At 40.8% G+C, this 25,253-nt stretch overlaps 4 protein-coding genes across 8 annotated transcripts; 2 read left to right on the plus strand and 2 right to left on the minus strand.

Moving 5' to 3' along the window:
• Positions 1 to 896: 896 nt before the first annotated feature.
• Positions 897 to 9,289, minus strand: mre11a (MRE11 homolog A, double strand break repair nuclease). Of its 3 annotated transcripts, none has more exons than XM_082503670.1 (19): positions 9,133 to 9,289; positions 8,611 to 8,674; positions 8,387 to 8,519; positions 8,131 to 8,291; positions 6,921 to 7,008; positions 6,299 to 6,440; positions 6,066 to 6,180; positions 4,709 to 4,894; positions 4,365 to 4,617; positions 4,161 to 4,287; positions 3,936 to 4,036; positions 3,675 to 3,845; positions 3,538 to 3,597; positions 3,297 to 3,468; positions 2,017 to 2,103; positions 1,820 to 1,881; positions 1,655 to 1,716; positions 1,463 to 1,559; positions 897 to 1,260 (listed from the first exon to the last, which is right to left on the minus strand). In XM_082503670.1, exons 2-19 carry the CDS (start codon positions 8,628 to 8,630, stop codon positions 1,228 to 1,230), a joined length of 2,070 nt encoding a protein of 689 aa, XP_082359796.1. In that variant the 5' UTR covers positions 8,631 to 8,674; positions 9,133 to 9,289; the 3' UTR covers positions 897 to 1,227. The 3 variants fall into 3 exon arrangements, with proteins under 3 accessions (XP_082359796.1, XP_082359797.1, XP_082359798.1); XM_082503671.1 differs by lacking the exon at positions 9,133 to 9,289 and adding an exon at positions 9,029 to 9,122; XM_082503672.1 differs by lacking the exons at positions 6,921 to 7,008; positions 8,131 to 8,291; positions 8,387 to 8,519; positions 8,611 to 8,674; positions 9,133 to 9,289 and adding an exon at positions 6,544 to 6,644.
• An 84-nt stretch (positions 9,290 to 9,373) lies between these two features.
• cep57 (centrosomal protein 57) lies at positions 9,374 to 15,822 on the plus strand. Its single transcript, XM_082503673.1, has 11 exons — positions 9,374 to 9,660; positions 10,017 to 10,206; positions 10,485 to 10,685; positions 10,828 to 10,949; positions 12,594 to 12,722; positions 13,508 to 13,585; positions 13,666 to 13,761; positions 13,968 to 14,045; positions 14,145 to 14,374; positions 14,480 to 14,624; positions 14,735 to 15,822. The coding sequence occupies exons 1-11, from the start codon at positions 9,613 to 9,615 to the stop codon at positions 14,918 to 14,920; spliced, it is 1,503 nt and encodes a 500-aa protein (XP_082359799.1). The 5' UTR covers positions 9,374 to 9,612; the 3' UTR covers positions 14,921 to 15,822.
• On the plus strand, positions 15,017 to 20,843 carry gucy1b2 (guanylate cyclase 1, soluble, beta 2; the record flags this gene model as incomplete). The annotated part of the gene is made up of 15 exons (XM_082502717.1): positions 15,017 to 15,067; positions 16,421 to 16,494; positions 16,654 to 16,748; positions 16,841 to 17,001; positions 17,087 to 17,186; positions 17,291 to 17,490; positions 17,569 to 17,656; positions 17,775 to 17,878; positions 18,014 to 18,230; positions 18,301 to 18,621; positions 18,720 to 18,868; positions 19,035 to 19,181; positions 19,413 to 19,567; positions 19,695 to 19,876; positions 20,172 to 20,843. 15 exons carry the CDS (start codon positions 15,017 to 15,019, stop codon positions 20,525 to 20,527), a joined length of 2,400 nt encoding a protein of 799 aa, XP_082358843.1. The 3' UTR covers positions 20,528 to 20,843.
• A 172-nt stretch (positions 20,844 to 21,015) lies between these two features.
• Positions 21,016 to 25,135, minus strand: LOC309688443 (putative coiled-coil domain-containing protein 195). Of its 3 annotated transcripts, none has more exons than XM_082504164.1 (4): positions 24,974 to 25,106; positions 22,455 to 22,906; positions 21,833 to 22,055; positions 21,016 to 21,626 (listed from the first exon to the last, which is right to left on the minus strand). In XM_082504164.1, exons 1-4 carry the CDS (start codon positions 25,021 to 25,023, stop codon positions 21,497 to 21,499), a joined length of 855 nt encoding a protein of 284 aa, XP_082360290.1. In that variant the 5' UTR covers positions 25,024 to 25,106; the 3' UTR covers positions 21,016 to 21,496. The 3 variants fall into 3 exon arrangements, with proteins under 3 accessions (XP_082360290.1, XP_082360291.1, XP_082360292.1); XM_082504165.1 differs by lacking the exon at positions 24,974 to 25,106 and adding an exon at positions 25,117 to 25,135 and having other exon boundaries at positions 21,027 to 21,626; positions 22,455 to 22,915; XM_082504166.1 differs by having other exon boundaries at positions 21,027 to 21,626; positions 22,455 to 22,863; positions 24,974 to 25,062.
• Between the last annotated feature and the right edge of the window lie 118 nt (positions 25,136 to 25,253).

The following is a 25,253-nucleotide window of genomic DNA, read 5'->3' on the forward strand; positions in this document are numbered from 1 at the left end:
TTGAGGAGGTAATTTAGCCATTTAAATCAGCTGTGATGGCTCAAGGACACATCTAAAACATGCAGGGACACCGGCCCTTGTGGACTGCGATTGGGGACCCCTGGTTTAAAGGGTTAATACCTGACTGCCGTGCTGCGCCGTCTTTTTCGCTGACATTTGTGTTTGCGCGTGCGCAGTGTGACAAACTGCGGTGACACCCTCACGACCAAGCGATTGATGATCGGGAGCTGGTCGTGAGGTGTTAATCGCGTCTCGTTACCCCACGTATACTACACGATGCACGACGCACGATCAAGGCTAAAATCGGGCCGATCGCCAAAACGGTCGCACGACTCAAAAATCGGCTCAAAATGGGCCAAAAATCGCACAGTGTAAGCCCAGCATAAGGAGGCCCAATGTCTCCTGCAGAATTTAGATGGTTGGGTCAGCCTTCCTGCCTTGTAGCAATGGTTCGAGCCGTTGCTGCTGGTGTAAAGGTGTCGAAAATGGTTTCTTGTTATACTTAATGATTACAGTACACCCATCTTCTGGTGGCTGTTTCCAACAAGGTAACACTCCATGCACCAAAGCTCAAACTGTTTCTTAAACATGAAAATGTGTTCATTGTACTCAAACGCCCTCCACAGTGACCAGATCTCAATACAATAGAACAACTCTGGGTTGGAATGGAATTAAGAGACTCGTCATGGATATCTAGCTGATAAATCTGCAGCAACTGTCTGATGCTATCATGTCCAAAGTCTCTGAGAAATGTTTCCAGTATCCTTTTTGAATCTATGTCACGAAGGAGTAAGGCAAAAGTGATTATCGACCTTGTACTAGTTAGGAGGACCTAATAAAGGGTCCACTAAGTGTATGTGTGACTTTGAGTTATATTGCAAAAATAAAACACTTGATTACATATCAAAAGCAACATTTATTTTTCAAGAACTACAAAAGTACTACAAAAGCCAGAGATAAACCCCATTAGTGGTTACTGTTGATGTACAGATGCAGTCCACCACCAACTGACAGGCACAGTCTTACTGTGCAAACCCAGGACAAAACCTCCACCTTGCCCATATGTACCCTTCAATCTAACCTTTCACCAGAAAACAGACTGATATGAAAATCTTAACATTAAGAATGAGTGATGAGGAAATTGAATGTGTATGGACCTTGAAATCATTCAGAATAATACCGGAGCAGCTAACTTGCAACTTTGGAAAAATTAAGATGGACTTATGGTTATCTTCTGGTCGGGGCTTTGAATGGATCATCCTGTATCAAAAAAAAAGAGAGATGAAGAAAAAAGGATTAAGGCACGAGTCAGAGAAAACTAAAAGATGTAACAATGTTGGATAAATATATGTGTGATGTCATGAATTCAGATGCATTTTTATTGCACCTAAAATTATATGATTTAATGTTAATCCCACTTTACACGACACATCCTATACATGAATTTGCCTTCTTGTTTTACCTCATCATCATCGCTGTCCTCAAATGCAATTCCTCTTGACTGGCTCTGGCTCTGAGAGCCGTATTTAGAGAAGGACGATGATGATGAGGACGACGGTCTGGTGTAGAAAAGAACAAAGATTTTAAGAAAAGCCATTGCTCTAAAATACAACACTATATAACACTTCTACAGTCTAGGTTTAAACAAACATACTTTGGAGGCGGCCGGGCAGCTTTTGTTACAGGTATATCTTCATCTGAGTCATCAATGATCACCTAAAGATGGATAAATATGAGATTAAATGTTAGTGGATGGTATGCTTCACTTAAAAATGGAGATGTGTGAGTTTATGATTGTTACCGTTTATCATTAACTCACTTCATCTGTGTAAGATTTGGTGGCTCTAGTCCGAGAAGGCTTTTGAGAGGATGCCTGAAATGCTGAAGAGCGAGGGAGGAAACATACAGTGGACGTGGGACAGATTTCTGTGAATTTTCTGTGGCTCTTTTTGTGGATAGACAAGTGCAACATGTGTTTACAGACAGTCACACTAACAGAAGTTTACATTCCCCTACCCTGAAAAATGCTCCTGCTTTGGGATGTTGTTGAGGACTTCTGGGACCGACCCCGACCAGCTGGCTTTGGTTCAGAGGCAGTCGCACCTGAACAGCCCGAAAAATAATGGAACAAGTCATTGAAATCATGGATTGATATTATATACGTTGCTTTTTCTGTACTATCACATTAGCCTATAATGTCTATAATATTTATGCGAAATGTCATCCCATCATGACATCATGTTATCATCAATGTTCATTTCAGAATTATACAAAAAGCTCCTTTTTCATGCAACACAAAATGGGTTAACAATTTAAAGTTGTTCTGCAGCAATGGAAGTCAAAAGCTGGTGCTACAATTCCTACAGGTGTTTCAGATTTTCTAGATTACTTACAACCTCCTTTGTCTGTATAAAGCAGTGTTGGAACACACTGTGGTACCATACCCTTGTGAGCATCAGTTGAACAGTACTGTATTGCAGAAACTAGTGTGTTGCTACACAAATGGTGAGAAAAAAGCAATTAACAATGGAAGAGAGACAGAGCATCATAACACTTAAAAATGTAGGTCCTTCCTACAAAGAAATTGGAAAGAAAGTCAAGGAGTCGTTATAGTTTCTTTCACCATCAAAAGCTACTCAGAAATTGGGGCAAACTCTGACAGGAAGAGCTCTGGCAGACCCAAAGCCACAACTGAATCAGAGGGCAAATTTCTGAGAGTTAACAGCTTGCGTGATAGGCGGCTCACAGGACAAAAGCTTCAAACACAGCTTAATAGTGGTTGTAGTAAACAAGTCTCAGAAGAGAAGACTTTGAGCTGCAGGTTTGACAGGACGAGTTGCAGCAAGAAAGCCACTGCTAAGATGTCAGAATAAGACAAAGAGGCTTGCCTGGGCTATGAAACACTGTCATTGGACTACTGAGGACTGGAAGAAGGTATTATGGACTAATGAATCAAAATGTGAAATCTTCGGTTCATCGTGCAGGGTTTTTGAATGCCGTCAGTAGGTGAAAGGATGATTCCACAGTGTGTGGCATCAACATCAAAACATAAGTCCAAGCTATGCCAGAACTCCTCACGAAAAATGAACAAGATGGTAAGCTTGAAAACATGGAGTGGCCAGCACAGTCTCCAGACTTAAACCCCATCGAGCTGGTTTGGGATGAACTGGACATAAGAGTGAAAGCAAGTCAACCTACAAGTGCCACACATTTATGGGAACTTGTACGTAGTCACTGCACTGTTGCATATCAAGATTTTTAAATACACCTTTACTGCTTCTCTTTATCGCCCTCACCTCTGCCCCTCCCTCGGCCACCACGGCCTCTGCTTCCTCGCCCTCTGCCTCGTGTAGGTGCAGCAACTGGAACCGAGCCTTCGTCAGAGTCCATATTAACATCTGAAACATCCTGATCTGCGAAGTCACCATCACCACGCTCCAACCGGTGAGCCTTAGCTCTGTTCATAGCCTGAGAAAGAAAGAGACAATTAACCAAACACAGAAATGAATTTCAGGCTTCAGTGAAGTCATTACTTACTTCTTGGATGTCTTTCTCCTCCTCAGCTGTGTTCTTTTTGGAATCTCTGAATAGCCGAACCTGAAAATATAAAAACATGAAAAATATATAATATGACAATAATTACTCCACTTCCACTACATGCTACGTTCTTTTACCTCTGCATCTATATCCTGTTCTGTGGTTACTCCTCTAGACTGAAGATGGAGCTGTGTCTTCTGCAACTGGTAAGTGATAAGCTCCTCGATGGCTTCCTTCTCATCTTTGTCAACAAACTCCTGAATGGCCTTACCCATGCCTTGTTCAGTCAGCAGGGACAGCTGTACCTTCTAGACATACAGAAAGAATACAAAGATCAAATGCCAGATGAAAACAAGAGATTCCATACACTAAACATGCCGGTTTTAAGATGAGCACACCTGCTCTGCTGCCTCAAAGTACTGCTTGACAAGGTCCTCCACTCTCAACCCTTCGACAGCAGTAGGTTTGAACAGCTTCCCATAGTCAATACTGCTCTCATCTAAAAAGCAAAATGAATTAAATCAGAGGGCTGAATGGTCAGTTTACTCTCTGAAGCAGAGCTACATTATGGGATTTATCCAGTGCTGAGTTAATGGTGTAGAGATTCACAGCAGCAGCCAAACCTTTGATTTCCTTCTGCTCACGGCGTCTGATAAAGTGAATTATGTCTTTCGGGTTGGCCACACGATCCACAAACTTCTGGCTGAACCGTGAGGTATTGAATGCCTCAAAACCGCCACTGTAGTCCACCTGCAAAGAGAATTTCATATTTAGATTTCAATTAAGCAGCAACATTAGGATGTATGCACACAGTGTATCCATCTTACTCTCAGGCGAATAAGAGGTTTCTCAGGTGTAAGCCGACATCCAAGTCTTTCCCTTTCTGCTTCGTCCAGCATCTCTGTGACCTTTGCAAAACAATAGTCCTCCACCTTCTTTGTTACATGAGGTGTATCTGGTGTAAAACAGTCCTGATGATCAGCCAGCACCACATCCTCAATGAAGAACTGACGCACAGTCTTCAGGGGGATCTCTTGCAATTTCATTTTACGACCTTTCACCCTCAACAGACCGATTTTCCTAGATATGAATAAACAGACAAACAGTGTTTTGAGAACTGACATTAAAATACATTCAGAATGTGATTCATTTAATGTGTGTGCATTCATACTTCTTGGTGGCTTCTCCAGGAGAAAGGGATGTAGCTACAGAGCTTCCAGGCTGTGACACATAGAAGAGCTGCTGTTCATTTAGGGTGGGTTTAATCAAACACTCATGTTCATGACCCCACACCACCAGGTCAAGGAAATCATCCAGGAACTGCTCAGGAATGTAGTTTGTAGGACCATGTTTACTCCTTGACAAAATACAAACACAGAAAAAGTTGTTGGTATTTTTACATAATTAGGTGATCAAATAAAAAGAAATTTATGAACAAGTTATACTAATACAAGATTTTTTTTCATGTCACAACTTCCCTCTCATATACACTGTTAGGTTTAATGTATGCGTTGTAAGTTGCCATTTAAAAAGCTAGAATGCTTCTATTTGCTCTCTATGTAACCCGCGCATATGAGTACGTGCACGACCTCGATAAGGGGAACAAGCAGCCTTGAGAAGAACAGATTCTATTCAATGAAGGAAGCCACCTGGCTGGGACGAGATGCCGACATCTGTGTGTAACCAATAAAAACAACCTGCAGGAGGAAAGCAAGTTGAAGTGGGTTGGAGACAACTGCTTCCCTCTTGCAAGTGAAAACTTGAGCTCTGTGTGACCTCGTTCCTGAGTGAGTTTCTGTTTATCCAGCAGTATCAGAGGTAAGACTCTGACATACAGAACACCCTGTATGTTTACTGAGGAACACTTGGAGACAGACTTGTTTAGTAAATGAAATAAATGAATGCACCATTGTGTGTTTATTTAATTATTGAATTAATTAATTAATTATAACACATATTAATAATTCATGATAAGACATCATTTAACTGTATGACTAGTTAACTAAGATAGGAAATAAATTCAACAAATTAATAAATAAATTCAAAAGAAAATAATTACTTAAATGTGTCATTAATTAGTTAAAAACATGTTTTACTATTTCACTATTTATTTATTTTTATTTCATGGTTCCTGGATCATGAAGTCATTTAAACTATCACAACAACTCGTCAACAGACCCACACATCTGCTTGGTTACCCTGCACAGCAAATCAAGATGGCCCAATCCCAGATTATGGATTATGGATTGATGCAGTGTCAATGTCAATAGGTGGTTATATGGATTTGGAGTATCCAGGTATCCCAGAATACATTTCAAATTAAATCGCCAGTAGCATTGTTTACTTAATTATGTACTTTGTAAATTATTTATTATGTATTTCAAAATGTAATTATTATATTAATGACCCGTTTAACTGATTACATGATGAAGTATTTATTTATGTATTTATTTAATACTGTTTGACCCTTTCAGCACTCCATAGTTTGACACAGCTGCATCTCAAATGCTTTTAAATGATGTAGTTACCTGTTCTGATGGATGGTGAAGAGGTTAAACCAGCCATCTTGGTCTTCTTTCGGGCGAAGCATGGATACCTGTTTGTTGACAAACATCCTGTACAGGCGCTCATCTGGGATAGAACCTTGAGACATATTAATACAAAATTAAAATCAATCGTTGATTGATTGACAAATCTTAGTGAAACAACAAGATTATTTTAGGAATGGACACTACTGATCCATCTGGAAACATGAACCTACCAAGACCATATAAGGCAAGCTTGGTGATGCCTTTCTGTATTAAAATGGGACTGATTTCTATCTTCTCCACAGAGTGGGAGTGGCCAAAATGATTGACAAGTCCGGAAGCACTCAGCAGATCCAATGCACACAAGCCTTCAGCCTTGGAGAAAACATACAGAAATCCACATACTTGAATATTAGTGCATGGGTGTCACGGTCAGGTGTATGAGAATGGAAAGAGAGGACCCAACTGCAGGACTCACAGATTTATTACACAAACAGGATGAACTGAACATGAAAGGTTGACCTTAACTACTGAACTAGACTGTAAACACACACGATGAGTTGACGACAACAAGACAAAGAACTGAGGGAAACTGAGGGCTTAAATACACTGGATAACGATGATGAGTGGAAACAGGTGAGAACACAGCTGAACTAAATCTGATTAATGACAAAGAGGAAGTAGAACTTAACAGAATGCACACAGACAGAAGACTAACACAATAAAACAGGAAACACACACGTGAAAACAAACAATGACAAAAGGTCCAGAACTGAAAACACTGGGTCAAAGGAACCCTGACAATGGGTGTTGTATCTGAATTCATAACTTCCTTTGTCACTAAAAGCAACTCACTCCAGTTGGGTCATCATGGTTCCCATGAATGCTGAACACAGGAATAGAGATGTTCAGGTTTTCATCCTGATAATTAACCCAGGGGAACCTACAAGATATCAACACACACATAACATTTATACATAACAAATAAAACAGTGTGTTATAGAAGTTTAGCACATGTTGTGATTAAATAATTTGAAGTGCCTCAATAATGCTATGCTTTTTTATTAATAAGGGTTATAAAGTTATATAGTATAGTATTAAGTGGACACGGCCCTGAAAATAAAGGCATTACACTACGTGTCTTTGGGGGGTTGAATGCTGCAGACTCACGCTTGCCTGGGAAAAGGTAGATAACAGGGGACCATCTTCTAGTGGAAAGTTACTGAGACACTGTTTTTTAGACTAGAATGAGAGAGCTTCTATAATAAAACTATTGGGGGCACCACCATTTTGAGATCCGCGGCAACGTGTCATGCAGGACGCATCACCCTTCTAGAAGTCACTGTGTAAGTGTGAAATGGTCTACTAAGCAGTGTTTTGTCTTCCATCGGATGCCTATGAGGAATCAAAAGAACTCGGTGAAGTGTTGATATTTAACACAGACACGTGACCGTTTACCATGTGACACTAACTTGTTTTTTGGGCTTGTAATCCTGAAATACAGTTACAAACCTACTAAACATTCCTTAGATGAGTAAAAGAGTAAAGAAACCAGTATATATACTCTCTCAGAGAAAGTAACACACTTTCATAACAAGCTTCTTGCTGTGTAACCCTTGCATTCCCCCTGACTGCACACCACATGATTTAGATCATTATGTTGTTTAAAAACGAATTATATTGGACAAGATATGAAGGTGTATAAAAGTTTAAATAATTATCAGTATTATGTGTCAAGATGGGTAACAAACCCCAGTTACTGGCCTGGAATTGTAATCACTGGATCAAGTGGACCACAGTTATTGCTCAGGTATTTACCTGATTTTTATTGTATTTATATTATAATGATACTGACACATCTCTGTACATTATCTCTTACATCGTCAATGAGTCAGCATAGCTCATTTCTCATTAATATCAGTGATAATTTGTATGTTAAGTGTATATGAGTGATTGGATGTGATCGCCACCATTTATCAGATCCAATATGGCGAACAGTTCTTAAGCGACCTGCACATGACATTACGTGCAAAACCTCTATAGGATGACACCAAGTGAAACTGACTGTGTTGTGTTGAAGTTGACTTTCTGGTCACTGAGGATTTCGAAGCGTACAGGCGAGTCTCCCATGCAGTATTTTCGCAGCATAGTGAGGCACTTGTGAAGGCACTGGCGTGAAGGTTTGTTGTCATGGAATAAATCGCCACCAAGGAGGATGAAATCTACCTGTTAGCAAAGAAACAAGCAAAAAGAAAAGAAATGGATACTTGAGACATGCGGAGGTAATGGTCCATTCAGGTCCACTTACAACAAGCACGCACCTCATTTTGCTTGGCACATTGCAGGATTTCATCTAGTGTGGTGTATGTGTCATTTCCACGAATGGCATCCTTCTCAAGGTAACCAAGGTGAATATCTGTAGCAATCAGGATCTTGAAAGTATCCTCATCATCTCTAGAAAATGGAAACATATGTGTACATATTACATGGATATAAACATTACATTCAAGAACACGTTCAAGAGGAAAGACTTAAAAGACCATACGAGGTATTCTCTGAAGACATGATGATGTGTTTACAGCTGGCAGGGGCTCAGCAATAAGGCTTTTCTGCAAAAAATACAAACAATATAAACAATTCATATTTATTTTAAAAAATATCTTAAGGAAACTTACGATATTAAGAAACTTAAGAAAATGAATCACAAACAATAACAATAAAAATAAGTGGATATTTGTAAAAAGTTCAGAATCAAAAATAGCACTTTTTTTAAGAGTCCCTATGTCCCAAAAACATGCTAACGACACACTATGCATGATGAACCGCCGACCTAACTTATTATTATGTTAGTAAGACCGTAGCTACAGCTAAGAGTAACACGTTATCGGAAAGACAGCAGGTTAGCTTTTGCCTGTGTTGGAAAGCGGTGGGTGAAATGTATTAATAGCATGACTACAACAAACCTATCATGTGTTCGTAAATTTGTTGAATGTAGCCTACAGTTAAGATGCCCATACGGCCTAGGTAACGACCCAGATTGGAAAAATAACACGACCATCCTACTTACCTTCTCTAAAGTCTCTAAACTACCCAAGTTGCCATAAAATTCCCGGCAACTCTTGCAAACCCTTGCTCCACCCCTCAAGGGTGTCTGAGAGTTATTGTAGTTTCATTCCTAAACATCTCGATTCTTCAAAGCGGAATCTCCGCTGAGGAGAAACTACATTTCCGGTAAGCCCACCGTGTGCGCTTGTTTATGGATATTGGCACTCCGGTCCGCGTCTTTTATATGTCCTTAGTGTCTAACGAGTCATAATGTGATTTAAACCATTCGTACCCTTCAGAAACCATGGACTGTGTCGCTTGTCAAAGTGGTGTTTTCTTTTGCACAGCCCATATTAGCACAAACGGCTGTACAAACTGTGCTTAGCTAGTAATCTGTCAGTCGTAATTAAAAAGCGATGTGCTGTAGTTCTACTCTCAGCTAGCATTGCGTCATTTGCATTTCTTTAACACATGCGAGACAGGCTGGAATGGTTGCATTTCGATGGAGACGCTGCCAAAAACACTCGCAGCTGATGCTACGCGGGAAACGGTAGTATTACCAGATTTGGGTGAATTTCAATTGAAAGAAAAATTAAAAGCAGGTTGCCACCGTTTATCTTGAGTTAGCTAGACTGCACAGGAAGCTGCCTAGCAGCAGTTGCTACAACTCAAACTAAACGATGTTGCAAACCTAATAGTGGGCTGAAGTTATTCTGTGTTTGACGTGAACTGGACGGAATGAATATAGTTTTTTTTCTCACGGTCATTTCACTTTCTGTACTCCATTTGTTGTTTTTGGCCCTGTTCTATTCGCTCACTGTAAAAAATGTAGATGCCAGCAGTTATCTAAAGTCTAATATGGAAAATGCAGATAACTAAATAACATTTAGTCCTGTTTCCCTGCAGGAATCTTATCCACCACCACCACCAACCTGTGGACCGGTGCCTGACAGTCTGTCTCTGCCATCCTACAAAGACTACCCAGCTCACCGACCTTTTATCAACACACTTGTGCATCACAGACCTCAAACACACACTCATCAATCATATGTTCCATCATCACCCATCAAAGCCTTCCCTGAGACCAACAGTACTGGTACAATTAACTTGTGCATCTCTTCTGTTGCCTGTGTAGAGTTTCCATTCAGGCATTGTAGTGTTTCAGAGCTCCATGGTTACACATGCAACATGATGCTGCACTACTTGAATGTCTCAGCTTCACCAACATCTATTCATTCGTCCAATCATCCTTTCTTAGCTCCTGTCATGTTATCTTCTTTTTCCTTTTAGACCCCAAAAATATCTTGTTACACCAGATATGTCACGATATGCAGACCCTTCCTGTAGCTAACTTATATTTTTATGTCTGTGAAGTGATCTTATCTGCCTTGAGGAACCTACAAGAAAAGATCAGGAGGTTGGAGATGGAAAAAGGACATGCAGAGCGGAGTCTGCATGCACTGGGAAAAGATGCTTCACAAACACTTCTACAGAATGAAGATATTACACCGAGACTCTTAAATGATCAAAAAGACCCAGAAAGACAAAGAAGTGCCCATTCCAACTGCAACCAAGGTGAGTATAGATAGATAGATAGATATATGGTGATAATAATTTAATTACCTTTTCATATACTTTTATTACTGTCTTGTTTCAAGCTATAGTCTTTTTTTTTTGTTACCTACATGTCTTCTGCGTATCTTCTCTCTATTTCTAGTGCTGATCAACCACCTTGCTGCCGCAGAGTCTCGCTGTTTGAAGCTGGAGCGACAGCTGGATCACATGAGGAGGATGCTGCGCAATGCCAGAACAGAGAGGACCAACCTGCTTAATCAGCAGGTTAAATGTCATAGCCTGTAGCTTTTCATTTAAAATATACAGTGGTCCCTTGTCTATCGCGGTAGTTACGTTTTAAAAATAACAGGTGAAATCCACGAAGTAGTCAACGTTATTTTTTACAATTATTATAGATGTTTTAAGGCTGTAAAACCCCTCACTCCACACTTTATACACTTCTCTCAGACAGGCATGAACATTTTCACACTTTTCTCTCTTGTTTAAACTCTCTCAAAGTTCAAACCTTCATAGCAAAATAAGTCCAGTATTATAGAATGAAACCAAAGTCACCCGCGGTTGCCTTTGACGGTGCAAAATGTTTCGTCGAAATTGTTGTGTTTGTTGGGGAGAAAACTTAAAAACATACAGTACAGCACCTCAGAGTCACACTGCTAGCGATAGAAAATTGATGTAAATTTGACAAGCTGAACGCATTCTGTACTGTACAGGAGACACAGTACAAGATTGATTGACAGTGGTCTACAGCCAATCAGGACGCAGAACACAGTGCACTGTAAAAAAAAAAAAAAAAGCATGCAAAATTGTACAAAAAAAATCGAAACAGTGAGGCCGCGAAAGATGAAAGATGAACCGCGTTATAGCGAGGGACCACTGTATTCATTTAAAAACTTGAAATCAGTAGTCCGTAGATCCATATTCTTGACGGAGGCGCTCGCACTTTCTCCTTCTCCCTTATCTTTCCTGCTTGGCTTCTCATGTCTTTTGTATAGTCTCGCTTAATCTCTAACCCTAAGTGAGTCTCCCAAACTTGTTCTCTAAAACCTAAAGAAGAATTATGGATTTGATCAACTGGTCCCTTAACGAAACTGACAACTCTGGGCTTGGGAGAGCCTGATTGTCCTGCGGAGACATTTGCTGCTGGATACTCGATGGTCGGCTGTGTCGTGTGTCTAGCGACACTCGATGGAGGACATTGAACGACATCTACCAATTCGGAACCATGATAACAGAGTTCTGGCTGATTGGAGCTGGCTCGGACCTGGCTTATCGAAGAACAAGAAGCGGCTACAGCTGTTCAAAATTCCACAAGGCTGGCTGACATGATAGAGGATGGGCAGGGCTGTGAGTACTCATACTGCTTTTGAACACAATATGGATAAGATCTTGGAGAAGCTCATGGCTCTGCTATATGGATAACATCTTGAAGAAGAACAAATGGAATTGAGAGACCTGTTGATCAGTGACGGACATTAGACCAACTGTAAAATTGGATGGAGTTTGTTCGCACTAACCAAACTAACTACCCTCTTCAACTCATGCGGCCCCCTGGCGGCAGCTGGATGCTCAAGGCAAAAGCTGACAGGAATAACAATCCTCCTTTAGATAATAAGACTGTGTTGTGACTTTCTCCCTCCTCATTCAAGGCCACCCACGTCGACCGAAGATTGTTGATCTCCCTGTTGGAGCTCAGTCTGGGGGGAGTTATTTTTTCTCCTCGTCTTTCCTCATGTTGTGCATTTTCCATTGTTATACCTCTCTGACCTGTCTTCCCCATGTGATGTTGTAATGTATGTATGGTTGGAAGGGTAAGATGGCACTGGCGAAGGTCGGTAGCCTTAACCCAACAAATTTCCCACATGTGGGACTAATAAAGGTTATCTTATCTTATTGTTATCTTCCTTTCAGGACATCCTGCAGAAAGCCAAATCAGCTGAGTGGCAGTCTGACACAGCATCACAGTATGCTCAGTTTGACAAGCTGGAGAGACTTGAGCGGGAGTATCTCAGACTGACACGTACACAGAACATTTCCGAGGTAAATATACAGACTTGTTGACGTAGTGTCAGGTACACTGAAATTATCTACTGAACAACCCATGCTCTTCTGTCATAAGGAAGAGAATATTGCCATTAAACATCATAAAATCCATGGCAGTGGCATCAGGCTTCCCCAGATTACCCACAGCTTGTTTTTGTTCAAGCATGGTTTGATAAATCAAAAGTATGAGTATCAAACTGCTGTCCTGGGGGCTCTAAATGTCCCACCAAAGGGTCTGATTTTGGCCCACAGTTAGCTTTGCAAATTGGGGAAATTGCAGTGAAGCAGTGCATAATTTGTTGGCTATTTCACTGTACTACTTACTTAAATATAGATGAAGCAAGTGGTTCACAAAACATTTAATCACTAAAATAGGTTGTTTTTTCATGCCAGAAATAGGACTTTAAAGCATCTCAAGCTATTCATCACCTGGTGGTGTCTTTTCTAAGATTACTGAACAACAGTTTTAGTGTAATTTTCAGTTGAATTTCCCACAGCTCATATTAAAGAAAACAGATAAATGTTCACAAGAGTTTACAAGAAGTCTTTAAACAGACCAGAACAAGACAAAAAGAATACTGGTTCTTAAGAGGAGCTCAGAATTTAAAATTCTGTATGCTGTCATGGACCTGGATTAATCTGCACATTAAGAAGCTAAGAATTATTTTCAGGTTTGTTCTTTATTTGTCAGTATTTTCTATTTTTACTGGACTTAAAAGTGGTAACAAGTAAAAGTTAGTGTTTTGATATATTCATCGTATGATGGGTTTGTTTGTCTTCAGATGAAGATCCTTGAGTTGGAGATGAAACTACAGGAAGAGGAGTACCAAAGAAAGCTCATCCAAGACAAGGCCAACCAAGTAATGAGACATGAATTATAATTTTCATCTTTGCTCTCTCTGTTACTCACTTTACATACTTTCTTCTTTCCAATGCTCAGCTACAGACGGGGTTGGACGCCAGTAGGATCCTGCTGCAGTCTGTGTCACCGTGCCGATCCGCCAAGAAGCCCAAAGAGAAGAAGTCCAATACAAAGGTTAAGACCTTCACATGCTCAGCTCATGGTTTTACTTCTGTTTGAGACTGCTAAGGTTCCTTCTTTATAAGTAGATGGTAGAAGAGACAGTTTTGCTCACAAGTGTAGATTTTATTAAAAAGGTTAAACATGTTCATCAGGGAAACCAGATAAAAACATCAATCCAAATTCCATCTTCCCTAGTTTTATTTCCATTTCCTTTCCAGAAATCATCGCAGCAATATTCCCACACAGAGCCACATTATAGACTGAGCCTGAGAGATGTACCCTTTGTTGCTGGAACGGTATAAAAAGACATGCCCGTGTGATGGAATACAATGGTCTACCATATTTAACATGCACTTCCCTTATGCTGACTCGCTCTCTTTCTCTCTGACGTTTAGTCAGTAGGCTGCAGCCACTCGGTCAGAGCCAACGTCCAGTCAGTTTTGTCTCTCCTGAAGCGACACCAGCCCCACCTCTGCAACAGCCGCGTCCTCTCACGCAACACGAACGGCTCCGGCACAGACGGCCACCGGCATTCAGACAGTTCCTCTTCTTCCTCTTCGGCTAGCGGGGAGGAATTATCGGAGCTGCTGCAAGCCCTGCAGGAGGAGCTGCGACTCATGAGCTTGTGAGCAGTATTTCATTTGATCTCGACACAAGGCAAGTCACAGACGACGATTATCAAAAGTACTTTGGGGGGTTTTTTCAGTGTGTTTCTGCGTGTGTGTTGCAGGGAGCATGATGAGTTAATGAGGCAGGTGGAGGATTGTGTGTTTGAACAGGAAAGAAAGGAACTTCGGAGGGTGCAGGAGAGGCTGTTGTTGAAAATGGAGAGGAAAGGAGAGCAGATCAGTAAGCTGTACAAGCACAAGTCGCAGGTGTGTTTTCACATATGCAGTCACTAGTTTTCTTTCTTGTTATTTATTTTTTATTATTATTATAATTTGTTAAAACTTGTGTCTCTTATCTTTTCCTGTCTCTCTGCCAGATAAAAAAGTTAAGAAAAGAAGCCAATTGCAGGCAGAGCAATGGGAACGAGCTGAGGGTGTCTACCACAGTGTCCACCAGAGGTCACTCTGCGGCAGCAGTCAAGGCTAGACCAGGAGACAGAAGCAAAATGAATCTGAGGCTCCTGAGGGACATGAAGGCTCTGCAGACCTCATTACGGACCTGACACTTGCCCACACTTTAGGTCACTCTTGTTGGTGCTATTTACCTCCCCTCAGCAATTACTTCAACTTCAAAACAGACACTGGCTGAAAAACACTAGATGAACACGAAGAACCAGCCTGTGTTTACCAAGCGTCTGTTTGATGAGCAGGTTCAAGAGCATATGACCTGAAATTCTTTAATATGTTTTTACTAGAATATTTGAAAAGACTGGTATGAGTCAGATTTTAGATGTCACTGATGATCAACACTAACTGACTTGTTTAAAAGCTTTGTTGTTTTTTCTTAATAATTTCTCATATTACTGTCTGACAATATGTTGAGAATATTTTAAAGAAAACTGGGCTTTAAATGGTACTTGATTTATTATTTACAAGTACTATTAAAGAGACAGTGTCTTGGTTCACGGAGCATTTTACCCCCAACATTTTCCTCTTATCTGTTTTTATGCAAGTAGAGACCATTGAAGTCTCTCTACATCTGTTTTAAATCCTGCAATTTGTGTATGTAAAAGTTACACTTTTATATTTTCTATGCAGTTGTAAAGTCCATGATCATTTCTAGAAATGGCCCAAATGTGAGGGGATTTCTTTTTACAATCAGGAGTAAACTGGATCTTAGTGAAGACACGTTTATGTTTTTATGTTTGTGCAGTATTGGTCCAATACATGGTTTTGGTTGTTGAGATTTTTTTGTGGGGGTGGGGCCTGGATACTGAAAGTTTCCTCAAACCCTCATGTGCTTGAGGTGCTCCTCTTCCAAAGACTTGTCCTTCCTGCGTTTGATGCTGGTGTCCGACTTCAGTGAAATCACAACATCCATCAAATAAATTCTCCATTCCTGATTACTTTTTCCCATAATTTTGTGAATCATTATACCATTGCATTAAAGGACCATTTAAATATCTGTTTCTGTTTCCCTTTTTTCAATCCAAATTAAATTCTGTTATGATTTCCTTCATTATCAGCAATGTAAATAACAGTACCCTCTAGCTGTTATTGATTAAGGTGGTCCAAATACAAAGAATTGTTTATCTGCACACATATACAAATATATGAATCAAAATTACTTAGATGTGACAATAAGAATACATGTTTTAACCCTCCTAAAATGGGTAAAAAAGAGAAATTTGGCTGCTACAATTGTAACTCATTCTCAGTTATGAGTTACAGTGATTTTCGAGTCTCTGTTATCAAAGTGTTATTTATAAGAGGCTGTATGTCACCCAGACCCCAGGGGGGGTTGTTAGCACCAGGCTGGACTGGACAACTCCTTTGTGGAGATGAGACTGGGAAGTCTCTTAAACAGGCTGGATTTTCTTGTTGGTTATTTTATGAGAGAAGAGACTGGGTGTGGTGAGAGAGCGGTGTGACGATAATCGTGAAGGGGAAAGCTGCTGGTGGACAAACTGCACAGAGACATGGTATGCTGCTTTTCATGGTATGCTATCTTTTATTATCTTAGTTTCTCAGCTGGCCTGATTTGTTTGTTGTATTCCTGACAGTATGGATTTATTAATGCCTGTTTGAAATCGCTGGTAGTGGAAAAGTTTGGCGAGGAGGCGTGGGTCAAGCTCAGGTAAAAGAAAAATTTCTCTTTGAGAGAGTTGAATTTTTCAAAATCTGTTTGCTTTATTAATGAATGTTTACAGCAGAAACACATTTCTGTTACATTCTTAAAACATATCAGGAAATAAACATATTGTCTTCCCAAAATCATCATCATCATCATACACAGGGATGAAGCTGGAGTCCAGGACACCTTCCTGACACATGAAGTCTACGAAGATGAAATCACTTTGCACTTAGTGGCAGAGGCCTGCAAGCTTTTAGGTGTCTTTCCATTCACGAGTTGTTTCAATATATGAAATTGAAAATTCCAGTCATACATGTTTTTATTTATTTATTTATTGATTTACTTTCAGGAGTAAAACCAGAGGTAGTCTTGAGGCAGTTCGGAGAGTATTTCTTTGAGTTTTGCAAACGCTCCGGCTACCATCACATGCTGCGGACTTTAGGAGGAAATCTGTCTGAATTCACGGAGAATTTGGATGCACTTCACAGCTACCTGTCGCTCTCCTATAAGGTACTTGCTTTCACATCTGTCTCTCTCCCCCCCCCCTCTTTTTTATTGGAGATATATTTTATTTTTCCATGCTTGATTCTTGCAGGAGATGAATGCACCTTCTTTTCGAGTGGAAAGGAACCCTGATGGAACCATGCTTCTCCATTATTATTCTGACCGCAGAGGACTTTGTCACATTGTTCCTGGTTTATTTGAAACATTTCCTTTAGAAATAACAATTTTGAGCTACATTACTCTCATTCTTAATATGGAGTATTTGGATCTAAATACCAAGTGTTCTCTTTTGTAGGTATTATTGGTGCTGTTGCTAAGGATTTTTTCAACAGTGAGATAACAATGGAGATTGTTAACCAGCTAGAAGAACTGGAGAGAACTGGAAAGAAGGAGCACGTGGTTTTCCTAGTTAGCAGTAAAACTGATGCTTCCTCAAAGGCCCAGATCCTTCATTCTTTGACTGATGAACCTAATACCACCGTCGGGATCAAAAAGGTTAGATTTTAGAAGTGGTAAATTAAATAACAATTTTATTTTACTGGAATTCTAACTCTTTTCTGTTTATTCAAACAGTCTGATCATGAAAAGAAAACAAAGATCAGTTTCACCATGCCCAGGAGTCACTGGCAGACATCAAAGGAGTTGGTTCACATCGGAAAAGGTACAGTTAACATAAAGCCTTGGAGCAATGGGCTGTGCCCAACGACTCCTATAAGACATTTGCATTTTTACATTTGCATGTATAAATAAATATTTACAACATTTATTTTGCTATACAGGCAAATCATTGAAGAATTTTGAACCTGTGTATCCCATGAAGCTCAAAATTGACCTGCAGACTTTCTGCCATGCTTTCCCTTTTCATGTAGTCTTTGATGAGCAGGTAGAATTTACAGAAATATATACATGGTTTAGATTAGCGATGAACAGTCTCTGCATAAACCAACTCAAGAGTCATAAATAATTAAGTCATATAATATTAACGGTGAAAACCTAATGGTGGTGGTGTGTGGTACAGCTGGTGGTGCATCAGGCTGGAGTGAATCTCCAAAGGACTGTCCCTGGGTTGCAGATTGTGAATATCCATTTAGATGAGTACTTCAGCATTGTGCATCCTGAGGTGACTTTCACAATCTCCAGCATCCGGAAGTTCATCAACAGCCACTTTGTCATGCAGACTCGCAGGGAAATGATGCCTGAGACATGGAAAGGCCGGCCTATGCTTCAGCTCAGAGGTAAAAAGAAAGAAACATTTTCTTTTTCTTATGTGTGTATTTTTTTCCATCTTCTGTTATTTGTCTTCAGGTCAGATGATCTGGATGCCTTCTCTGCGCTGCATGTTATATCAAGCCTCTCCTTTGCTGAGAAGCCTTCAGGAGCTGGAGGAAATGCACATGCACATTTCTGACATTGCACCCCATGATGTCACCCGAGACCTTATCCTACTCAATCACCAGCGACTGGCTGAAATGGAGCTATCCAGTCAGCTGGAAAGGAAGAAGGAAGAGCTCCGCATCCTGTCCCAGCACCTTGAGGAAGAGAAGAGAAAGACAGAGAACTTGCTGTATGCCATGCTGCCTAAGCATGTAGCCAACCAGCTGAAAGAGGGCAAAAAAGTAGATGCAGGTTAATAGATAGTTAAAAGATATAAATACTGGATAATTTGTTTGGGCCTATCTGATGTGGCTGTTTTGCATCTTAATTTGTGTGTATGTGTCCTACAGGAGAATTCAAGGAATGCACCATATTGTTCAGTGATGTAGTGACGTTTACCAATATCTGTGCCATGTGTGAACCCATTCAAATCGTTCATATGCTTAACTCCATGTACCTGCAATTTGACCGACTCACCACTGTGCACAATGTCTACAAGGTAAATATGAATGGTGTAACCTGGTTTTTTCCATGTACATTTCACTGGAAAAGAAAAGAACCATTCATGCATTTCCATAAAGCTTTTGGTTACGGGTTGTTTTTTTTCCCATCATGTCATCTGTTTGAACCTGTTTGAAAAAAATGTATTTTTCTGTTTTTACCAGGTTGAAACCATAGGGGATGCCTATATGGTGGTAGGTGGGGTTCCTATACCTGTCTCCAGCCATGCTGAGAGGGTGGCCAACTTTGCTCTGGGCATGATTATAGCTGCCAAGGAGGTTATTAACCCCATAACTGGAGGACCCATTCAGGTGCAAGGAAGTTTATAGAGCACTTCTTAAGTAAATGGTTGTGAAATGGGGGGAATTTTACTCAATTATTGTGCTACACCATTACGGTAGTTCTGCTGTAAGCAGCAGAGACAAAAACACACTTTTGAGTGGAAGGAGTCTTCTTTCACTCCCCCAAATGCACCTGTGCCAGAGTTTGAATCCAAATATACATATGTAATTCCATCTGTGTGACGTTTTGTATTTCTATAGATCCGTGTGGGTCTCCACAGTGGTCCTGTATTGGCAGGTGTAGTTGGGGAAAAGATGCCACGCTACTGTCTTTTCGGAGACACTGTCAACACTGCATCTCGTATGGAGAGTCACGGCCTCCCCAACAAGATCCATTTGAGCCCAACTGTATACCAGTGAGGAGACACATAATATTGCACAAGAAAACCTGCATCCATACACACTTTCATGTGCTATGAAACCTGTGTTATCATCAGAATGATTACTGCCTTTATTTCTAAGTCTTGCCTTCATATATTTCAGGGCTTTAAAGAACAAATGCTTTGTCATCCAGAAACGAGGAGAGATAGAGGTGAAGGGAAAGGGGAGTATGACCACTTACTTTCTTGAAAGAAACACCGGAGTGAGCGAGCAGCAGATTATGGGTCTCTGTGACCTGGAGGCCACAGACGGAGAGGACAGCAGCCAGGGAAGCTACCAGCCAGGTCTGTATAGACCAAATGTAGTGATTTGTTGTGTGTCTTTGAAATTATAACTGATGGTTGTTTGACATTTCTGTCTGTACAATTCCTCCATCTAAAGCACAAGTGCACACTGCAATAGATGCACAGCCTTAGTATCACATCCTCTACAGAGAAAATAACAAAATCAATATGATAAGAGGGGCACCTCAATTTCAACTGTATATAGAAACAGTCTTGGAGCAAATGTGACCACATAAATTCCTCTAGATTGAATAAAGTATTCTGATTCTGACTGTGTTTTTGTCCTCTTTTACAGGTTTTGAAACAAAGCATAAAGATGAGCCTTTCTTGATCCCAATGAATTACAAAGACAGTCCAAGTGAATCTCTGCCATCATCAAATATGTCTGAGATTCAAATCTGCCCAATTCTCAAGCCCACCGACTCAGAAAGCTATGGAAGCCTCGACACTGAAAACCAATCAGAGGATGGAGCTCCTGACCAGTTACAAGCTACTGCTAAATTTGGCCAAACAGAATACACAGAGAAAAACGTAGAGGAATTAGACAGTGATAGCCACGTGGACATGCAGGAGCAAAACTTGATGAGTGATTCTTTGGAAACTAATATTGAAAGAAAACATAGCCAAACCCAGTTCTGTGTAGTTCTCTGAGCTGCTAATACTAATGCATAATAGTTTACAGGCTGTAAATGGTTTATCAGCAAGAGTGGATGTAATGATGAGCATGAACCCTTGCAGCTGACACCAACTACTGACAAAACAACTTTGCTGCAGAGATTATGTTCTGTACTTCATCAGTTAGAGTGATTCGCTGCACTGTACAAGGTTTTCTGTTAATGTGTCATTTATTGGATGTTGCAGATCAAATGTTGAAGTTGCAGGTGAAGTTCAAGTAATGATTATATGCTTTGGTTGTAGCTCATGCGTCTTATATTAGAAGTTTTAATTGTGTCTGCCCTGCACAGTGACAGCGGCACAGTAAGCAAAATGTTTTCATGTTATTGAGAAATGATTATCTATCTATGGAATAATAAAACAGTCTCCTTTAAACATGACTTTCATACCATTTATATTTAATATAAATAATCCAAACACTGGATTCTTTTAAGAAGACTTTTATACATGAAAGCAAAGATTGTGATTTGGTTTTGAGAAAACAAAATACATGCTCAGGAACAGCAGGTCATCTTCAGGAGGTCCATTGACCATCTTCTTCAGTTTACATTGTGAAAAGAAACCAAGATGAATAAATAATGAATAAAACATCGCTCATGAGGTCTGAGTCAGCGACCACAGCTGTCCGTAAAAGGGTTGTCACCTGCAGGTGTGTGTGTCACTCTTAAGCAACACCCGGGGTCAGGTGAAGAGACCAGATATCTGATCCTCGCTCCGGAGGGCTCTGTGCTTCATCACTGTTGACCATGGTCACATGAAAACAACACCTGTAACCAGAGTCTTCTGTTTGTGTGGTCAGGTGTGATAAAAATCGGTCTGCTGGCTCACTCACTAAGAGCCCAGTCTACATTGGCCTAGATGAAGAGGCCAACCTGTCACCTGTCGCAGGCCACAGAGGCTCAGTTCATGTCTGAATTTTGCCTCGTTTAAAGTCTGGTTGTTTTCTCAAGAATCCGTCTCAGTTATGGAATCCAGGTCAGACAGTCTAGGATCCCCCTGGTGTTTGGTCAGAGCTGGTCGACTGGTGTAAATGTCATCCACAGGTAGAAGGAAGGTGACAGTTTTCACCTTGGACCTTAAGGTGCAAAGAAAACACAAGAATAATTTTGCTGCAGTTTCAGAGATTCTGTATAAAGACTAGCCTTTTGAGGCAAAGCAATGAACAAAGTACTTTGAAATTAGCCATTAATGGAAACAGTAGTTAAAGCCTCTGTGAGGTCAAGTTTAAGATGAATATTTGTTTAAAGCTACAGTTGGGGCATTTATAGTATTTATCTCTACCTGTTTTTATGAACATATTCCTGCAGGGAGTGCCGGTTGGTAATTTTTCCCACATCTTCCTTTGTTGAGTTACCGAAGACACCTTTCCCATGTTGGATTTCTTCTTGCAGTCTTTCCCAACCAGAGTTGCTTGGCCGGACCCTGTTAATCCTTCCATCCCGTACAGTCACACCAGACAGGTTGGAACTTGTAGAGTACCTCCGAACAGTCATCACAGTGTTTTCTGTGAAACAGCACAAACATGATGGATTGAAAGATTTTTATTTATTTATTTATTTTACAGGGCAGGGATGCCTATAGACAGGAAACAGTAATGTCATGTTCTCAGGTGTCTCTAAATATTACGTTTTAAAGTTTATATAAAATTTACGAATATTATAAAAGGCTATAATTAACATATTTTGATTTTTCCTTAGATACGTTGTTGGCATTTATTGTGAATAAGGAATCTCCTCAAATCTCCTTAAAAAAGGATGACCATTGAATCAGAACGAGCCTATAATGAGCCCTATTTCTAGTTTTAAAGTAAATTTTAATATAATAAAGAACCCTAAGAGATAGCCTATCATACTATTTCATTAGTTTAAACTCAGTCTGATGCCCCACTCGACTTCCCTCTTACCCTTGTATTGTCCCTCCAGGACTGGCGCAGACGCATTTCGCCTCAGGTTCACATAAGGGTTATCATCCTTGTCAGCCTGCTTCTTAACTGCTGATGACACGGGACTAGCTTCTCCTGGCATGGCTGCAAGTGAACGCTGACCAAAGTCTCCCCGCAGCTCCCGGTTCTCCGCTTCCAGCTTCTTGATTTCGTCCCGCATCTCCATGATCACCCGCGCCAGGCTGCGGGTGCTCTCCATGGTGCTGTTGCTGCGTTGCCAGTACCACGGCTTCCCAAACACCGGCAGGGAGTCGCGCAGTAGAAGCTCACTGTGCTCCTGCGGCTTTATCATTGCAGTCCCCAAAGCTTTTGTGGTCCTCCTGCTTAGAGGCTTTCCAGGTTCTCTGCGTCTGTCAATCTCGGTCCAGATCTTGTTATGGGGAAGATTACATCGCCTTTCACCACTTGTACACCTGAAAGCGCTCCGGTGATCATCCAGCAGCACACAAAGAATGTTTTATTCATCACACCCGGCGTCCGGTTTCAGGAAAACTAAGCAGGGGTCGGAAATGAATTGTGCACTGCACAAAAGCTAGAGCGGCACTTAAAAGGAGTTTTTGACATCGTTTTTGTGCCTATAATATTTGTAGCAACTATATGTTTAAGGTGTACGAATGATTTTGGCATCCCAGCTTTACTGTGTGGGGGTCATTTCTCTGTTGGGATTACAATGTCCTCCCCCTGAAATATTAATTAAATCTGTCAGCCAAGACAAATCTTGGAGTGAGACTGAATAGGGGCCTGTTCTGTTTCTTTGGTGTGTGCGTGTGTGTGCCCTGATTTTGATGCATAAGATCATTTAGAGCAGAGCATTTAAAAAAAACAAGTGTAATTGATTATTTGCACAATGACAGTGTGAGTGTTTTTTCAATATGAGCAAATTCACTCAGAAGACAGATATTAATTAAAGTCTATTTAATAGGCTATATGATCCTCTGTCTCATGAATATGCATGTTTGATGAAAGGGAGGAAGGCGGTTAAACCAGAAATTGCAGGCAGTTTTGAAGAAAAAGACAGTAGAAAAAAAGCAGGTGTTTGATGATAATAATAAGAGAAGCAACAAACATGAAATGCAACAGGATGCACTCCAAAGAAAATTTCAGCAAATTACACTCAGTGGGACTTCCATAGTCAGGATGAATGGTCCGGTGTGCCAGTAGAGCTCATGTGGCAACAGGTTGTGATCCCTTATAAATAGACCAGAAAGTCTGTGAGTGCACGTGTACCCTAGCTGGCCCGACTCAAACAAAAACCGAGGTTACCCACATAATTTAAAATGGCATAATCCATAATATACAAGTGGTGTAAGGAAGGGTGTTTAGCTAATTAACAAATTAAAATAGAGCCCCAGTTGGTTTTCTCATGTGTGACTTGGACTGAATGGTGGTGGCTCAGGGCAACCCGAGCCTCCCAGAGTCTAGGCCACTGGGACGGAGACAGGCACACATAAACTAGTCTGTGGAGGAGAGAAACCCAATAAGCTCCCCTTTCTGGTTCACAAAATAAGCTACAGAGAAGGCGGGAGGTGAGAGAGATGAGACTGAGGATGGGAGTACTGCCGATTGGCTGGCAGAAAAACAGTTTGTGTAGAGGACTTTTTGTAGAGGGTCAGTGCAACTCAATCTGCTGCACCTCAGGTGTGGAACAGAGGGAGTGTGAAGAGACAGACATAAATGTGTCAGCTGTCTTGTCAGACTGCGATAACAACAACAGACAAGTGTGAGAAAGAGATGGAGAGTGAGTGAGTGAGTGAGTGAGTGAGTGAGAGAGAAATAAAGGCAATATTTTGTCTTTTACCACCAACTGCATTTTCAGAGCCACTTAACCTCTTTTTATGTGCCGTGTACAAACCCCAGGCTTAGCATCAATTAGTAAAGAACCACTCTGCTGCTTTATCTCTGCATGGTCAGTAATTATACCCAGTGTGGAAAAAAACTGACATCAGATCCGTTGGAAAACTGGTCACTGTGGGAGCACACTAAATTTTAATGCCATGTCACTTTCAATGAAACCTCAACCACAATTTTATACCCTAAACTGTGCTAAAATCAGTGCAACACACTCTACTGACAGATGCATTTGTGAGAGTATGTGTCTATGTTACTTAATTTCAACTGCCTATGTGGGTATAGCTTTTGAGTGTCCTTATGAATTAAATCAAGGAATTCTACCTGATGACCAGAGATGGGCAGTAACACGTTTGTAACGCGTTACTGTAATCTGATTACTTTTTTCGAGTAACGAGTAAAGTAAGGGATTACTATTGCAAAAACGGTAATTAGATTACCGTTACTTTCCCGTAGGAACGCTGCGTTACTGCGTTACTAAAACTGTGATTTTTTTGCGAGAATGTCTCACGACAGTGACGTAATCAAGTGCGCCGTTAGTGACAACAGCTGTGTGCAGATCAACAATGGATCACATATCGATTGTGGGAGAGAGTATGAGCGTGCAGCGTTTAAAGCGTGGAAGTACTGACCTTACTTTGAGTTTGATTCCATAAAAAGTGACAAAAACATTAGCGTCCATCGTGCGTGGGAAGAAAACTTCTTTTTACAGCGAAAAAACCCCCTAAACTTCCAAGCAAGCACCGAGTGCGCAACGATGTAATGGGAAACTCACAGAGAAACTCGCGGATTCTTCAACTGACCGCGGCACACCTGCACCAGGGTAAACCTCCGCCTACCCCAGTCCTGCTTTACAGGTGAAAATAGAGCAACAGGACTGCTGAGTCTTTGACTTTATTTATTTTCTGCTGT

The sequence above is a fragment of the Aulonocara stuartgranti genome (genome assembly GCF_965226115.1).
Source record: "Aulonocara stuartgranti genome assembly, chromosome: 14".
NCBI lineage: Eukaryota > Metazoa > Chordata > Actinopteri > Cichliformes > Cichlidae > Aulonocara > Aulonocara stuartgranti.

What these genes read in the sequence shown, in the direction of transcription:
- LOC309688443 (XM_082504164.1), bottom strand. Translation starts at nt 25,023, where the DNA reads ATGGACGCTAATGTTTTTGTCACTTTTTATGGAATCAAACTCAAAGTA. An exon ending in CCTGGAGGGACAATACAAGG is followed by an intron (nt 22,056 to 22,454) that starts GTAAGAGGGAAG and finishes GCTGTTTCACAG; the next exon opens with AAAACACTGTGATGACTGTT. An exon ending in GAATATGTTCATAAAAACAG is followed by an intron (nt 21,627 to 21,832) that starts GTAGAGATAAAT and finishes TTGCACCTTAAG; the next exon opens with GTCCAAGGTGAAAACTGTCA.
- mre11a (XM_082503670.1), bottom strand. Translation starts at nt 8,630, where the DNA reads ATGTCTTCAGAGAATACCTC. An exon ending in GCTTGCCTTATATGGTCTTG is followed by an intron (nt 6,181 to 6,298) that starts GTAGGTTCATGT and finishes ATATGTCTCAAG; the next exon opens with GTTCTATCCCAGATGAGCGC. An exon ending in ACTTTGAGGCAGCAGAGCAG is followed by an intron (nt 3,846 to 3,935) that starts GTGTGCTCATCT and finishes CTGTATGTCTAG; the next exon opens with AAGGTACAGCTGTCCCTGCT.
- cep57 (XM_082503673.1), top strand. Translation starts at nt 9,613, where the DNA reads ATGGAGACGCTGCCAAAAACACTCGCAGCTGATGCTACGCGGGAAACG. An exon ending in CTGATGCTACGCGGGAAACG is followed by an intron (nt 9,661 to 10,016) that starts GTAGTATTACCA and finishes GTTTCCCTGCAG; the next exon opens with GAATCTTATCCACCACCACC. An exon ending in AGAAGAAGTCCAATACAAAG is followed by an intron (nt 13,762 to 13,967) that starts GTTAAGACCTTC and finishes TTTCCTTTCCAG; the next exon opens with AAATCATCGCAGCAATATTC.